The sequence below is a fragment of the Nerophis lumbriciformis genome, linkage group LG18 (genome assembly GCF_033978685.3).
Source record: "Nerophis lumbriciformis linkage group LG18, RoL_Nlum_v2.1, whole genome shotgun sequence".
Lineage (NCBI taxonomy): Eukaryota > Metazoa > Chordata > Actinopteri > Syngnathiformes > Syngnathidae > Nerophis > Nerophis lumbriciformis.
Genome location: NC_084565.2, coordinates 43,634,725 through 43,652,361, shown reverse-complemented (window position 1 = coordinate 43,652,361; position 17,637 = coordinate 43,634,725). Strand labels below are relative to the sequence as shown.

Here is a 17,637-nt window from a genome sequence, read left to right as displayed (position 1 = left end):
CGGAAATATATATTTATAGTTAAATGTTGTTACCCACATACGAAAAACGAGCAGGCACCTGCAGCATATGCCACAACAGAAGAAGAAAAAAAAAAAGATGCAAACGTGGTACGCGACAAACTAAAAAAGGGAATACTAAAGACCAGGGGAAAAAAAAGGCCAGAAAAGTTCAGCGTGGACTCGTTTTTATGAGGTTGTAAATCAGGATGATAGTAATGCTGGCTACGTGATTTGCAAGAGCTGCGACGCTGTTTATGTCTACGACAGTCACAAAACCGAGGACATCTAACATGGCGCATCACATTTGTGCAAAACCCCGAACCTCCCCAAACACCCTGAGCATGAGCAGTGTCGTCCGCCGTGATCCCAGAAGAGTGCCACAGGATGTTAAAACAAGATAGAGCGCAGCTGCGCGCTTGGAGGTGCGCTCAGCGCGGCTCCCAGATGATTGCGCACTGGTGTGCGTCAGGGCCGTGACAGCGTGGCACGCATTGAATGTCTCTGCTACATTGGATCAGTCTCCTTTCTTTAACAGGCAAAAGCTTTATAACCTCACTAATGCCTTGCATCGTCTATATTAGATATATAACAACGGGCGGGTGCGGGCGGGTGCGGTTTTGATTAAATGTTAGTTCGGGTGGATGGCGGATGGTTGACGACTTTTGTGATGCGGTTGCGGATGAAATAATTGCCTATCCGCGCACCTCTAATGTACATACATATATGACTCCCTCGTCGTCATGTGACATGAGTGCGCGACTTGTGATTTTGCTTGCTAGTTTCGATCTTGCCTCTGATTGGCCAGTCCGTAATGTTTCGCCCTAACTTTAGCCAATTGTGACTCACCGACCAATCATTATGGATGTTCTCATTCATCCAGGTCATTGTATACTTTCTGTATTTCTTGGGCCTGGATTTGCAGTCCATTTTCTCAGTTTGTAGCTTGTAGCGTTGATGTATGCTACCTCGAGCTAAGCTACAGGAAAAGCTCCTTGCTCAAAAAGTAGTGAAGTTACCGCCAAGCTACTGGGAAATGTAGTTAAGCCACGTAGCCTAGCACATGTAGCTTGTTGCTGCCCATCACTGCGTGTCTCTGATGATATTGTACATCCCACATCTTTTATTTTGCTACAAAATAATAATGTTGGAAAAAAGTGTGTTTGCGTGTTGGCGAGTTCTTCCGAAAATCTGCTATTTCGTTGTTTGTACTGAATTTTGACATGTTTGGCAAACTTCCCTCTTCAATTTGGAACTGCCCAAAGTGAATGTTTATTTATTTATCTGTATTTGTGTCAAGATGCACGCTATTGCATCTCATGCCCCAAAGGTGGTCTCGCTCCACTATTGGGAGAATTGGAAGGTTCTGTGGAAGCGGGTGAGCCTCACCGAACATCCAGGTGCTCCACCGAGCTCGGCGTTGGTCCAGAGAAGAGTTCCGCCAGCACGTGCACGTCGCAGGCTGCGGACACAGGCGACACGTCAGCACGTAGGCGTGACGCGGCGAAGGGCGCGCGTGGCTTACCGAGGCGGTTCTGAGACAACATGAGCTTGCGCAGGGACGGCGCCGCCTTCAGGGCGCCCACCAGAAGCCGCAAAGACTCCTGCTTATTGCTCTGCTCTTCCAGGAGGCGGCAGTCGTGAAGGCGGAGCTCTGAAAGACAAAAGCCACGTCAAACATGGCGACATAAAGAATACGACGACGGCGGGGAATTTGTTACCTTCCAGCTTGCACGCTCGCACGACGTTAAGGATCTCGTGCAGACAATCAGACATGTTGAGGTTCTCCAGGTGGAGACATGTCAGGTGGCCATTGCACTCTATAAAGAAAAGCTCCATCAAATACAGGAAGTACCGCACTTTTTCACCATTCCACTAAACCAGGGGTCGGCAACCCGCGGATCCGGAGCCGCATGCGGCTCTTTGATCACTCTGATGCGGCTCAGCAGCTTACTTGCTGAACCCCCCAATTTTCCCGTGAGACTTCCGGATTTCAGTGCCTCTCGCAGAAAACTCCCGGGATTAATATTCACCGATTTTCACGCTTACCGCAGATGACATGGCACCCCAAACCATCACCCAACCATGCAAATTTTGCATTTCCTTTGGAAATCGAGGTCCCAGAGTCTGGAGGAAGACAGGAGAGGCACAGGATCCACGTTGCCTGAAGTCTAGTGTAAAGTTTCCACCATCAGTGATGGTTTGGGGTGCCATGTCATCTGCTGGAGTCGGTCCACTCTGTTTCCTGAGATCCAGGGTCAACGCAGCCGTCTACCAGCAAGTTTTAGAGCACTTCATGCTTCCTGCTGCTGACCTGCTCTATGGAGATGGAGATTTCAAGTTCCAACAGGACTCGGCGCCTGCACACAGCGCAAAATCTACCCGTGCCTGGTTTACGGACCATGGTATTTCTGTTCTAAATTGGCCCGCCAACTCCCCTGACCTTAGCCCCATAGAAAATCTGTGGGGTATTGTGAAAAGGAAGATGCAGAATGCCAGACCCAAAAACGCAGAAGAGTTGAAGGCCACTATCAGAGCAACCTGGGCTCTCATAACACCTGAGCAGTGCCAGAAACTCATCGACTCCATGCCACGCCGCATTAACGCAGTAATTGAGGCAAAAGGAGCTCCAACCAAGTATTGAGTATTGTACATGCTCATATTTTTCATTTTCATACTTTTCAGTTGGCCAACATTTCTAAAAATCCCTTTTTTGTATTAGCCTTAAGTAATATTCTAATTTTGTGACACACGGAATTTTGGATTTTCATTTGTTGCCACTTCAAATCATCAAAATTAAATGAAATAAACATTTGAATGCATCAGTCTGTGTGCAATGAATAAATATAATGTACAAGTTACACCTTTTGAATGCAATTACTGAAATAAATCAAGTTTTTCAAAATATTCTAATTTACTGGCTTTTACCTGTATATAAATATATATATGAAATACTTGACTTGGTGAATTCTAGCTGTAAATATACTCCTCCCCTCTTAGCCCCGCCCCAACCACGCCCCCACCCCCCACCCACACCCCCCACCTCCCGAAATCGGAGGTCTCAAGGTTGGCAAGTATGAACAATACTTGCATAGTAATTGACATTTCAAAGTGTGACTGTTCACCTGACAGCATGCTGAGCAGTTGCTTGTGAGAGTGCTGGCTCTGCAGGCGCACGGCTTGTACATGCAGCCTCACCAGGCAGGGGCAGCGTCTCAGCACGGGCAAGAGGAAGGTGGGCGTGGCCATCTGCTGGGTCAGTTTGACTGACAGGCGCTTCAGCGGAAGTTCACCTGCAGGACGGTGGGAGCAGGCAGAATGACACGCACCGAAGCTGCCGCGCACCGAGACTCACCCGTGTCGCCCGTCAGCGGCTGATTGTCCACAGAGAAGCTCTCGAATGTCACGTTGAGCTCCGTCAGCCGGGGGCAGGCGTGCAACAGGTCGGTCAGCAGCGACGGGCATTTCAGCGTTTCGATGGACAGACGTCTGAGGGACACGTGGGAGCATCGGGCCTTCAGCGCCCGGGCGAGGAACATCACGTCCAGAAATGAAAAGCCTTCTGCACAGAAGAAAACATATGGTGTGCGTACCAGTGACGTGCGCTGAGGTTGATGGCGGGTGAGGCACTGACTTCATCCCAGTCAGATTTACAAACATATGAACCCTAAAGAGTATCTTATTCACCATTTGATTGGCAGCAGTTAACGGGTTATGTTTAAAAGCTCATACCAGCATTCTTCCCTGCTTGGCACTCAGCATCAAGGCTTGGAATTGGGGGTTAAATCACCAAAAATTATTCCCGGGCACGGCGCCGCTGCTGCCCACTGCTCCCCCTCACCTCCCAGGGGGTGATCAAGGGGATGGGTCAAATGCAGATGACACATTTCACCACACCTAGTGTGTGTGTGACAATCATTGGTACTTTAACTTAACTTTAACTCTACACATACAAACTGTAGCACACAAAAAAGCACATTTAGTAAAAAAAAAAAAACGCTATTTTGGTCTTACCTTTACTTATAAGTGCGGGAACAGTGGTGTTGGTGTTGGAGGAGTTGTGAATGAATGAAATATGAAATCCGTGCTGCAGTCTGCAGGTGTACCTAATGTTGTGTCCCTGCAGTCGTTCACGGCTCCTCCGGCGCGAGCATTGTTGTTTTTGCACTTTTTGGCTTCTTGTTAAGTGATTCGGTCTTGCACGTGGAGGGTTTGGGTCTGGGCTTTGGTTGGTGTGGCGCTCCCATCGGGGGGTGCATTCTGCGGCGGGGGTGTATTAACCGGAACCAGGAGGCGGGATTACTGCGAGCCTCACACGGTGCGTCTTCGCAGCAGTTTTATGATTGCCCAGCACAAGAAATACGTTACACACACAGTTCATTCACAACTCCTCCAACACCAACATTATTGTTTTTGCACTTTTTGGCTTCTTTTGAAATAACTTTTTTAAATAGATTCAATCTTGCACGTGGAAAGTTTAAGTGTGGGCTTTAGTTGATATAACAATTCTACGGCGGGGGTGCAGGAGGCGAGCCTCAGCCAGTGCGTCTTTTGCAGCCGTTTTATGATCGCTCAGCACAAGAAATACTTTACACACGTGCAGTTGTTGACAAAATACACTGTACATTATATACCTCAGCTAACTAAACTATGGAAATGTATAATATAGTTCATATAGCAATACGGTCTCACTGCACAGCAGGCCAGCAGTTAGCCGAGTCATTGCGCAATCCATGTTGAGGCACTGAGTGACGTGCCTCAACTGGCTGCTGTTCACCGCACCGTCTCTTCTCAGTATTTGAACGGCAAATGTGAAAATTCTGCGATTTTGAATAAAAAATAATCTAAAACCGGTGAAGTTAAATGGAAAATAACTTTATAGTATAATCACTGGATACATATAACAATTTAATTAATTTTTTTTCTTTTTACATTTTTTTTTCTTTCCATGATGGCAGGTGAGGCCCCGCCAAAAGGTGCACATCCTTTCCGGCACGCAGCTACGTCCAGTGATTCCAGCGCAAGGTTGGTAACGGTGATAAACGGTTTTCAGCCAAAAGCTGAAAAAGGTAATTTTGGGGCATTTTTGGCAGAAACTTTGCAGGTGGCCAAAATATTGGTGCATCACTAAAATATATGTAAAACCATACACTAGAACTCGTACACACAACTGCAGTCGCTTTAAGAAGTAATGTAATATTAATCATTTGCCTTGGAAAGCAGACTTCCAGCTGCTTCTCCACATTTTCATAGATAAATGCACACTGGTTAGATCTTATTTTTACATCCTTGGCTGGAGAGTGTTGCGTTTGGACCAGTTGTTCCTCCCAGGGAATTCAAGTCACAAGTCGCTCCCAAGCTCTTTACGACACTTAAAGCTGAGTTGAAAAACCACCAGAGACAGAATAGGTATTTTGTAATATATTTGCAAAGCTTTGTAAACATACTGAGACCAGTCCAGCATAGAACATTCAATCGCGCCGCTAAGATGGTCTGCCCCCCCTTGAAAAACCCTCTCCCCTCTTAAGTCCCTCTCCCTCCCACCCTCGCAGTCTTGTCCCTCCAGCCAAAACACATGCCCATTGTCTTCCGCACCTGGACATAAGGCTAGATAAGAGAAAGGAGTATCTCTCTTACATTCCTCACTCAAGGTTTAAGCACACAGTATGTTGCAGACAACCAAAAGACCACAATTGGAAGAAAAACACTAGCTGTTTTGTAATATGATTATGAAATAAAAGAAGTAACACTTAAATTCGGATATATGTAAATATCTGCCTCCGACAATTCCCCCTTCAGATCTTCTAAAAAGATCTTTATCACTAGTACAACACTTCTAAAATACGCCCCTCTTTGAGCAAGCTAGTGAAAAATTAAAAGCATATGGTTACATGGGAGATAAACGGATGGAATCTATGTCAATGTCGTCACTGTCAGGGAAGGAAACTAGCATTTCTCGAAAGTCACCACTTTGCTTGACCCCCTTCAGTGACATAGCAAACCCAGAAACAGGGTGGGGTTGACCTTCTACAGCTCTAACAATGATGCGGGTGCATAAAGACCTAGCACAAGGGGCGATAAAGCAACCGCATGAGGCTATGATGGCCAAGAAAACTCCAACGGATAACAGGGCAGACTTAATTAGGTCAGACCACCTTCCAAAGGTGCTTTGGAGCCAATCTTTGAAGGGGTCAGAGACACCGGAAACTTCAGTAAGTTCCTTAGACAGGGCATGGAGGCCCTCCAGGGCCCTCTGGACCGAGCCATCGGGGGCGGTGTTGTTAGGAATGAAGGTACAGCATTGGTCACCAAACATTGCACACACACCTTCTTCCTTGGCTAGGATACGGTCAAGGGCTATGCGGTTCTGGACGGCCATGAGGGAAGTTGGGGCAAGTTGTTCAGCAAGCCCCTCAACAGCATCACGAGTCAGTTTGGTCAGTCTCAACAGATTATAAAAAACATAGTTAATGCGTTCTACATTTTTAGTAGCAGTCACAGGGAAAATAGCACCAATTATAGGAAGGTTCTTGAAACCTGCACAGGATTCACCACAATTTATGTTGTGGTGGGACCCCCCTTGGTTGTCCAATTGCATCAAAGTAAACACCATCAGGGTTTCTCATCAAATCAAAGGAGCCCGTTACACTCCTCCGAGATAAAACATGGCGTGTTCTGCGGGAAGTTAGAGGCCGCTGAAACAGGAGTTCCAAGGGGTGTTAATTTGGTACCCACTAGGGTGACTGGGGTCACCAGTCTAACCATAGCACAAAGTCCAACGGCTGACGTCGGGATTCTAATGTACAATCTGTGTTCCCCACAATACCAGAATAAGTCAGCTCGTGCCCAAGGGCCTATCCTTGAGTCATCTATCAGGGTGGTGCACCAGAAGGGGTTAATGTCACCCAATTTGTAGGGGGATGTTGAGGGTCCTGTAAATTGAAAACACGTGTATTTCGGCTTTTGGGCCGCAAAGGGAAGAAGTCGGGTGAAATTGTCAACAGGAGGGTACACACTAGCCAACAAATCACAACCTGGCGATGTGGGTTCAGAAAACAAGGAGATAAGACAGTTTGAGCCATTAGAGTCAGTCAACTTAAAAGGGGCGGGGTAAGTGTGGGGAAAGGGACGTCCAGCGGAACAAGCAACGCAGTCACCCAGGTTTTGGCTACTCTGAGTAGAGCCGCTGCTCCTCCGCTTGGAAAGGAGCCAGCTTAGGTGGTTGAGACCCCGGGGCAGGCCAAGGACCAGATGGGGGATTACATCTCCTCTCTGGCCTGGGAATGCTTCGGGATTCCCCTGGAGGAAGTTGCTAAAGTCGCTCTGGAGAGGGAAGTCTGAAGGTCTCTGCTGGAGCTGTTGTCCCTGCGACCCCATTCCGGATAAGCGGTTGAAGATGGATGGATGGATGGATGGATGGATGGCTGGCGTTATGTCAACTTTTGTTTGTATTAACTCCGTCCCATGTTTTGCGCTGACAATATTTTACTGTTGTGGCCGAGTGATTTTATTGATTTATTTCTGATTTACGTATTACGTACAGTCTCTCCAGGCCACTTCACTTCCGTTGTGTCAGCGCCACGCCGCCACTGTGGGCGTGACTTAACGACACACTTAACTTCCATTGTCACCAACACTGTGGCTGTTCTTTTAAGGCGGGTGTTCTTTGGAGGGCGTGCCTTTAAGTGTCTGCGGTCTGCAGCTAGATGTACTTTTCAGCCGTACACTACAGAATCATATCATTGGCTATTTTACATATGCTTATGGTTAGCATGCTAATTTTAATTCCATACAGCTCAAAATCATATAACTTGGTATGTGTCACATGCTAACTGTTAGCATGTTAAAGAATAGACTTCCCTCTCCAGGCCAAAAGTTTGGACACACCTTCTCATTCAATGTGTTTTTTTAATTTTCATGACTATTTACATTGTAGATTGTCACATCAAAACTATGAGTGAACACATGTGAAATAACTGAAAACATGTTTAATATTCTAGTTTCTTCAAAATAGCCACCCTTTGCTCTGATTACTGCTTTGCACACTCTTGGCATTCTCTCCACAAGCTTCAAGCACACCTGTGAAGTGAAAGCCATTTCAGGTGACTACCTCTTGAAGCTCATCAAGAGAATGCCAAGAGTGTGCAAAGCAGTAATCAGAGCAAAGGGTGGCTATTTTGAAGAAACTAGAATATAAAACATGTTTTCAGTTATTTCACCTTTTTTTTGTGAAGTACATAACTCCACATGTGTTCATTCATAGTTTTGATGTGACAATCTACAATGTAAATCAGGGGTGCTCATTACGTCGATCGCGAGCTACCGGTCGATCTCGGAGGGTGTGTCAGTCGATCACCAGCCAGGCATTGAAAAAATAGTCCTAAAAATGAGCGATCATAAATCTTCACTATGACGTCACTTTCGTCACTTGATTGACATTCACGGCACCCGAGGGTCTTCTGAGATGACGCTGGCTGCTGCCAGCTCATTAAAATTACCGACTGGAAGGCGAGAAACACTTTATTTCAACAGACTGGCGCCGTACCTGTCGTCAAAACTCCAAAGACCGACTGCACAGTTGCACAGTTGCGCTAACAAAATAAGAGTCTCAGAAAGCTAGCGTGCACAAGCTAGCAAGCTACGGAGTTTGCCGACAATGTATTTCTTGTAAAGTGTATACAAAGGAGTACGGAAGCTGGACAAATAAGATGCCAAAAACCAACCACTTTCATGTGGTATTGGACAGAAAGGAGGACTTTTTTTCTCCTCCATTCGAAAATGCGGACGTTATCATCACCACTGTCTGATTCCAATCAATGCAAGTCATCAGAATCAGGTAATACACCAACTTATATTCTTGTCTTCATGAAAGAAAGGAATCTATATGTGTTAAACATGCTTGTATTATCTTTAAACACCTTTAACTTATTAACAATATTAACTATGTGTTAAACATGCTTGTATTATCTTTAAACACCTTTAACGTATTAACAATATATTTACTATATGTATTAAACATTCTTGTATTATCATTAAACACCTTTCATTTTTTAACAATATTAACTATGTGTTAAACATGCTTGTATTATCATTAAACACCTTTAATTTATTAAAAATATTAACTATGTGTTAAACATGCTTGTATTATCATTAAACACCTTTAATTTATTAAAAATATTAACTATGTGTTAAACATGCTTGTATTATCTTTAAACACCTTTAAGTTTTTAACAATATTAACTATATGTGTTAAACATGCTTGTATTATCATTGAACACCTTTAATTTATTAAAAATATTAACTGTGTTAAACATGCTTGTATTATCATTAAACACCTTTAAGTTGTTAACAATATTAACTATATGTATTAAACATTCTTGTATTATCATTAAACACCTTTCATTTTTTAACAATATTAACTGTGTTAAACATGCTTGTATTATCTTTAAACACCTTTAAGTTGTTAACAATATTAACTATATGTATTAAACATTCTTGTATTATCATTAAACACCTTTAATTTTTTAACAATATTAACTATGTTTTAAACATGCTTGTATTATCATTAAACACCTTTAAGTTGTTAACAATATTAACTATATGTGTTAAACATGCTTGTATTATCATTAAACACCTTTAATTTATTAAAAATATTAACTATGTGTTAAACATGCTTGTATTATCATTAAACACCTTTAAATTGTTAACAATATTAACTATATGTATTAAACATACTTGTATTATCATTAAACACCTTTCATTTTTTAACAATATTAACTTTATGTGTTAAACATGCTTGCATTATCATTAAACACCTTTAACTTGTTAACAAAAACATATGTTTCATAAATAAGTAAATATAAATGATATATATGAATGAGGTAGATCCCCACGACTTGATCAATTGAAAAGTAGCTCGCCTGCAGAAAAAGTGTGAGCACCCCTGGTGTAAATAATCATGAAAATAAAGATTGAATGAGGAGAAGGTGTGTCCAAACTTTTGGCCTGTAATGTATCTAATATGACCCCTCTAAATGATTTCTTTGGCAAGAGCAAGTAGTTTATGGACAAGAGGAACTCACTGTGGCTGCGCAGCGTCAGAGACGTCAGGTTGGAGCAGGAAGGAAGTGTTTCCGTCAGCTTCCAATAGAGACTGGATGTACAGTCCACCAGTTCCAGATGTTCAAAGGCTCTTTTTGAACACTCTGTGTAAGTCGGGACTTTTTCACAAAAAACGTATTTGTGCTTCTTTGCCGGGGGGCCTTCTTTGTCCTCTTCTTCATCATCATCGCGGGTGCGTCCCCCGCTCAGACATCCTCCAGCCAACAGCACTTTAGATAAGAGGCTATCTTCACAGGTGCGTAGAATGACATGTTTGGTGACGCCATGTTGCACCAGGCGATGGATGATGCCCATCAGTAACTCCTCCTTCTCCCTGGGCTCAGTCTTCTCCAACCACAATGTGAGCTTAGTCACCGTCTTCTCCAGAACGCTGAGAACGGGCGTCTGTCGACATTTGCTTACAAAGTTGACCTCAAAGTTGTGCTCTGAGGACAGTGTCAGGGAGTTGATGCTTTTAGCTGCCGCCAAAAACAAGGTTGAGGTGTTTAAATGCTTCCAAACAGTGGAAGAAAGGTGCCAGTCGTTGATGACGGTGGCAAATATCTGCTCCATGACTGCTTGTTTCACGTCTTGCTCCGTGTGAACCTGGGACTTCTGGAATCCCAGACATGAAAGCCATCAGTCGTCTTCTTTGAAGGTAAAATACCTATCTATCATGGAAGATACCTACTTTGCCCCTGCCTTGCAATCGCCCGGAGAGTTCCACCCATGAAGAGAGCGTGGATATTCCTGGGAGGAAACACGAAGAAGACAAAGTGTTTTGCCGCCGTTGGCCATGCTTGCAAGTTACTCACAGGCTTACCTTTGAGGTTGAGGCCTGCTTGGAGCTCATCCAGCTGGATCACATCCAAATAGGGAAGAAGCTCTCTTAGAAGTTTCTCCGGAAGACCTAATGAAATATCACCAGCTCAGAACTTTTCCGTCATTCAATCTTACTCTCGTTCAGAGTTATCAAAATTCACTTTGTCTTTCTCTCAAGTGGAAAGTGTCACTTCTGCCAGCGTATTTTATTATTGAGCGTTCATTGGGCTTTATTTTCGAGTTCATACGACATCACGCGAGTTCACATACTATACTCGGTCTGTGTTGAAAAAGTTGTTAAAAAAACAGCCCCGTCCATCATATTGCTTTTGAGTATAGATGGTAAGTTCAATGTACACAATTCAATACTTTAGTCAGACACTAATGTGTGTATATTGGGCAGAGGTGGGTAGAGTACCCAGTAATTGTACTCAAGTAAGAGTACTGTTCCATCCATCCATCCATCTTCTTCCGCTTATCCGAGGTCGGGTCGCAGGGGCCTAAGCAGGGAAGCCCAGACTTCCCTCTCCCCAGCCACTTGGTCCAGCTCCTCCCGGGGGATCCTGAGGCGTTCCCAGGCCATCCTGAGGCGTTCCCAGGCCAGCCGGGAGACATAGTCTTCCCAACGTGTCCTGGGTCTTCCCCGTGGCCTCCTACCGGTCGGACTTGCCCTAAACACCTCCTTAGGGAGGCGTTCGGGTGGCATCCTGACAAGATGCCCGAACCACCTCATCTGGCTCCTCTCCATGTGGAGGAGCAGCGGCTTTACTTTGAGCTCCCCCCGGATGACAGAGCTTCTCACCCTATCTCTAAGGGAGAGAGGAGGAAACTCATTTGGGCCGCTTGTACCCGTGATCTTGTCCTTTCGGTCATGACCCAAAGCTCATGACCATAGGTGAGGATGGGAACGTAGATCGACCGGTAAATCGAGAGCTTTGCCTTCCGGCTCAGCTCCTTCAATTGGGAAGAAACGCCCTACTGCCCCCTACTGACCAATGTGAATACTGATAAATCTGTAATGACAGCTCCAAAAACGAATTCAAACCACAAAATAAAATAAATAAATCAACACAAAAATGTGACACATTATAGGTGGGTCACATATGCATGTACAGTAGATGGCAGTAGTGTCCTGTTTAAAAGTGTCACAACATTGCTGTTTACGGCAGACCAACTGCTTTACGGGGGACGAAAACTTGACTGCTGTTGTTGTGTGTTGTTACCGCGCTGGGAGGACGTTAATGAAACTGCCTAACAATAAACACACATAAGAAACCAAGAACTCGCCCTCCATCATTAGCTGTTTATATTGTGGGAAAGCGGACGTGTGAACAGGCTGTCAACACGTCACTCAGGTCCGCATGGAGATGGAGGGGGCGTGAATTTCGGGAGAAAATTTGTCCCGGGAGGTTTTCGGGAGAGGCGCTGAATTTCGGGAGTCTCCCGGAAAATCCGGGAGGGTTGGCAAGTATGGTTTTGACCTCCGCCGAACCACTGAGGCCGACTCACCGAACCCCGAGGGTTCCATCGAACCAAGGTTAAGAACCACTGGTCTAGTTGTTGTTTCCTGTCCGGTCGTCGCATTCCATTTGTATGGGAAAGTCAGACTTTTCGCATTCCTAGTCGGAAATTAAATTAGAGCCCCCCTCGAGGTCGGTTTTCCGACATTCTCACCACCCCTGAGTTTGTTTCAAAGATGGCTGCTCTGTAAGTAAACAATGATGTCAGCTTCTATAATATCCCTTATTAGTTTTTCAAATCATCCATAAACAAAGTATTATTAGGTTATATGGTAAGGTCACTGTAGTGTAAACTAAATGTATTTGACATGGTTTATACGCTGTACCTTGCGAGCAATAGCATCTGTATTTCCTCTGCATCCACCGTGTTTGAAGGTTGCAAAAAGACCTATTTTCCCAGAAGTTGTTTATATTCAGACAAGGCCAGCACAAAATAGCATTAGTGGATGTGGCCATCTTGATCGTAATTGGAACACTCACAACCTACAGGCGGAGGTTGGTACTGTTAGTGTGTCGCTCACACTTCCTGCGTTGCTTGGTTACCAGACAGTGAGTGCCTTTCTTCATGCAACCAACTTTGCTTCGGAATTTCCGGTTTATTCCGACGAAGGAAAACAATATGTTTTATGGAACACCTTGTTTTCTTGGTTTTGAGTTGGCTTCCATGGCGATATATGTTGATATCATTTTATCTCACTGCCCTAATTCCAACTATCATATTGTGACCCTGTGAACCATGACTGACGACCTGAGACTTAGGCTGATCGTTGCAATGATGGGGGGAAAAATATTCATATTGGAACCGCGATTCTTTTCTGTTACAATTGTAAATTGATTCATAAGTTTCAAGAATCGGTTTATGTTAAAAATATTTTCTTTTCTTTTTTTAATACTTTTTTTATGCCATCTGTGTGCTTATTTGCTGACGGTACACATCCGCAGCTAAGAAGAGCTTTTGTAACCCGAAACCCATTTTGAAAAGTTGTATTAACGCAGTGGTTCTTAACCCATACTTGCCAACCTTGAGACCTCCGATTTCGGGAGGTGGTTGGGGGCGTGGTTAATAGGGGAGGAGTATATTTACAGCTAGAATTCACCAAGTTTATATAAGAAATACTTGACTTTCAGTGAATTCTAGCTATATATATATATATATTTAGTTTATATTTTATACATATATATATATATATATATATATATATATATATATATATATATATATATATATAAATAGGAGAAATACTTCAATTTCAGTATTCATTTATTTACACATATACACACACATAACACTCATCTACTCATTGTTGAGTTAAGGGTTGAATTGTCCATCCTTGTTCTATTCTCTGTCACTATTTTTCTAACCATGTTGAACACCCTCTCTGATGATGCATTCTGCTTCGTCTCCTTGTTGTGTGCGCAGTTGTGCACTGCACTCTCTAAAAGCCGTAGATGTTATTGTCACATATGCATGAACAGAAGATGGCAGTATTGTCCTGTTTAAGAGTGTCACAACATTGCTGTTTACGGCAGACGAACTGCTTTACGGTAGACGAAAATGTGACTGCTGTTGTTGTGTGTTGTTGCCGCACTGGGAGGACGTTAATGAAACTGCCTAACAATAAACCCACATAAGGAACCAAGAACTCGCCCTCGATCGTTCTCAAGTTATAATGTGATTGGGCAGGCACGCTGTTTATATTGTGGGAAAGAGGACGTGAAAACAGGCTGTCGACATGTCACTCAGGTCCGCATGGAGCTGGAGGGGGCGTGGCCTCCAGCTCCGCCTGAATTTCGGGAGATTTTCGGGAGAAAATTTGTCCCGGGAGGTTTTCGGGAGAGGCGCTGAATTTCGGGAGTCTCCCGGAAAATCCGGGAGGGTTGGCAAGTGTGTCTTAACCTGGGTTCGATGAAACCCTCTGGGTTCGGTGAGTCGGCCTCAGGGGTTCGGTGGAGGTCAAGACACACCCGACTCATCGTGTAAATACAAACTTCTCCCTATCGGCGAATTACGGATACGGTAACAGCTGACTGATTTGCAGGTGTGTAATTTGTTGTGAGTTTATGACAGTGTTGGTTTTGTTGTTTGAACAAGGTGATGTTCATGCACGCTTCATTTTGTGCACCAGTAATAAAACATGGTAACACTTTAGTATGGGGAACATATTCACCATTAATTAGTTGCTTATTAACATGCAAATTAGTAACATATTTGCTCTTAACTAGTCATTATTAAGTACTTATTAATGCCTTATTCGGCATGGCCATATTATAACCCTAACTCTCTAACCCTAACCAAATAACTCTAAATTAAGTCTTTGTTACTTAGAATATGTTCCCCGAGTGTCCAAAAAACTCTAAATTAAGTTTTTGTTACTTAGAATATGTTCCCCTCGTGTCCAAAAAACTCTAAATTAAGTCTTTGTTACTTAGAATATGTTCCCCTAGTGCCCAAATAACTCTAAATTAAGTCTTTGTTACTTAGAATATGTTTTCCTAGTGTCCAAATAACTCTAAATTAAGTCTTTGTTACTTAGAATATGTTCCCCGAGTGTCCAAAAAACTCTAAATTAAGTCTTTGTTACTTAGAATATGTTCCCCTAGTGCCCAAATAACTCTAAATTAAGTCTTTGTTACTTAGAATATGTTCCCCTAGTGCCCAAATAACTCTAAATTAAGTCTTTGTTACTTAGAATATGTTCCCCTAGTGCCCAAATAACTCTAAATTAAGTCTTTGTTACTTAGAATATGTTTTCCTAGTGTCCAAATAACTCTAAATTAAGTCTTTGTTACTTAGAATATGTTCCCCGAGTGTCCAAAAAACTCTAAATTAAGTCTTTGTTACTTAGAATATGTTCCCCGAGTGTCCAAAAAACTCTAAATTAAGTCTTTGTTACTTAGAATATGTTCCCCTAGTGCCCAAATAACTCTAAATGAAGTCTTTGTTACTTAGAATATGTTCCCCTTGTGTCCAAATAACTCTAAATTAAGTCTTTGTTACTTAGAATATGTTCCCCGAGTGTCCAAATAACTCTAAATTAAGTCTTTGTTACTTAGAATATGTTCCCCTAGTGCCCAAATAACTCTAAATGAAGTCTTTGTTACTTAGAATATGTTCCCCTAGTGTCCAAATAACTCTAAATTAAGTCTTTGTTACTTAGAATATGTTCCCCTAGTGCCCAAATAACTCTAAATGAAGTCTTTGTTACTTAGAATATGTTTTCCTAGTGTCCAAATAACTCTAAATTAAGTCTTTGTTACTTAGAATATGTTCCCCGAGTGTCCAAAAAACTCTAAATTAAGTCTTTGTTACTTAGAATATGTTCCCCTAGTGTCCAAATAACTCTAAATTAAGTCTTTGTTACTTACAATATGTTCCCCTAGTGTCCAAATAACTCTAAATTAAGTCTTTGTTACTTAGAATATGTTCCCCTAGTGTCCAAATAACTCTAAATGAAGTCTTTGTTACTTACAATATGTTCCCCTAGTGTCCAAATAACTCTAAATTAAGTCTTTGTTACTTAGAATATGTTCCTCTAGTGTCCAAATAACTCTAAATTAAGTCTTTGTTACTTAGAATATGTTCCCCTAGTGTCCAAATAATTCTAAATTAAGTCTTTGTTACTTAGAATATGTTCCCCGAGTGTCCAAAAAACTCTAAATTAAGTCTTTGTTACTTAGAATATGTTCCCCTAGTGCCCAAATAACTCTAAATTAAGTCTTTGTTACTTAGAATATGTTCCCCTAGTGCCCAAATAACTCTAAATTAAGTCTTTGTTACTTAGAATATGTTCCCCTAGTGCCCAAATAACTCTAAATTAAGTCTTTGTTACTTAGAATATGTTTTCCTAGTGTCCAAATAACTCTAAATTAAGTCTTTGTTACTTAGAATATGTTCGCCGAGTGTCCAAAAAACTCTAAATTAAGTCTTTGTTACTTAGAATATGTTCCCCGAGTGTCCAAAAAACTCTAAATTAAGTCTTTGTTACTTAGAATATGTTCCCCTAGTGCCCAAATAACTCTAAATGAAGTCTTTGTTACTTAGAATATGTTCCCCGAGTGTCCAAATAACTCTAAATTAAGTCTTTGTTACTTAGAATATGTTCCCCTAGTGCCCAAATAACTCTAAATGAAGTCTTTGTTACTTAGAATATGTTCCCCTAGTGTCCAAATAACTCTAAATTAAGTCTTTGTTACTTAGAATATGTTCCCCTAGTGCCCAAATAACTCTAAATGAAGTCTTTGTTACTTAGAATATGTTTTCCTAGTGTCCAAATAACTCTAAATTAAGTCTTTGTTACTTAGAATATGTTCCCCGAGTGTCCAAAAAACTCTAAATTAAGTCTTTGTTACTTAGAATATGTTCCCCTAGTGTCCAAATAACTCTAAATTAAGTCTTTGTTACTTACAATATGTTCCCCTAGTGTCCAAAAAACTCTAAATGAAGTCTTTGTTACTTACAATATGTTCCCCTAGTGCCCAAATAACTCTAAATTAAGTCTTTGTTACTTAGAATATGTTCCCCTAGTGCCCAAATAACTCTAAATTAAGTCTTTGTTACTTAGAATATGTTTTCCTAGTGTCCAAATAACTCTAAATTAAGTCTTTGTTACTTAGAATATGTTCCCCGAGTGTCCAAAAAACTCTAAATTAAGTCTTTGTTACTTAGAATATGTTCCCCGAGTGTCCAAAAAACTCTAAATTAAGTCTTTGTTACTTAGAATATGTTCCCCTAGTGCCCAAATAACTCTAAATGAAGTCTTTGTTACTTAGAATATGTTCCCCGAGTGTCCAAATAACTCTAAATTAAGTCTTTGTTACTTAGAATATGTTCCCCTAGTGCCCAAATAACTCTAAATGAAGTCTTTGTTACTTAGAATATGTTCCCCTAGTGTCCAAATAACTCTAAATTAAGTCTTTGTTACTTAGAATATGTTCCCCTAGTGCCCAAATAACTCTAAATGAAGTCTTTGTTACTTAGAATATGTTTTCCTAGTGTCCAAATAACTCTAAATTAAGTCTTTGTTACTTAGAATATGTTCCCCGAGTGTCCAAAAAACTCTAAATTAAGTCTTTGTTACTTAGAATATGTTCCCCTAGTGTCCAAATAACTCTAAATTAAGTCTTTGTTACTTACAATATGTTCCCCTAGTGTCCAAAAAACTCTAAATGAAGTCTTTGTTACTTACAATATGTTCCC

At 42.0% G+C, this 17,637-nt stretch overlaps 1 protein-coding gene across 1 annotated transcript in view; it reads right to left on the bottom strand.

Moving 5' to 3' along the window:
- Positions 1–17,637, bottom strand: part of LOC133617997 (leucine-rich repeat-containing protein 41-like) — a 28,630-nt gene that overhangs the window by 8,593 nt on the left and 2,400 nt on the right. The window contains exons 2-9 of the mRNA XM_061978446.1: positions 10,922–11,008; positions 10,790–10,848; positions 10,080–10,713; positions 3,353–3,559; positions 3,123–3,290; positions 1,719–1,817; positions 1,523–1,651; positions 1,387–1,459 (exon numbers count right to left, since the gene is read on the bottom strand). Of these exons, the coding sequence (XP_061834430.1) occupies positions 1,387–1,459; positions 1,523–1,651; positions 1,719–1,817; positions 3,123–3,290; positions 3,353–3,559; positions 10,080–10,713; positions 10,790–10,848; positions 10,922–11,008 (1,456 nt within the window). The remainder of the gene's footprint in view (positions 1–1,386; positions 1,460–1,522; positions 1,652–1,718; positions 1,818–3,122; positions 3,291–3,352; positions 3,560–10,079; positions 10,714–10,789; positions 10,849–10,921; positions 11,009–17,637) is intronic.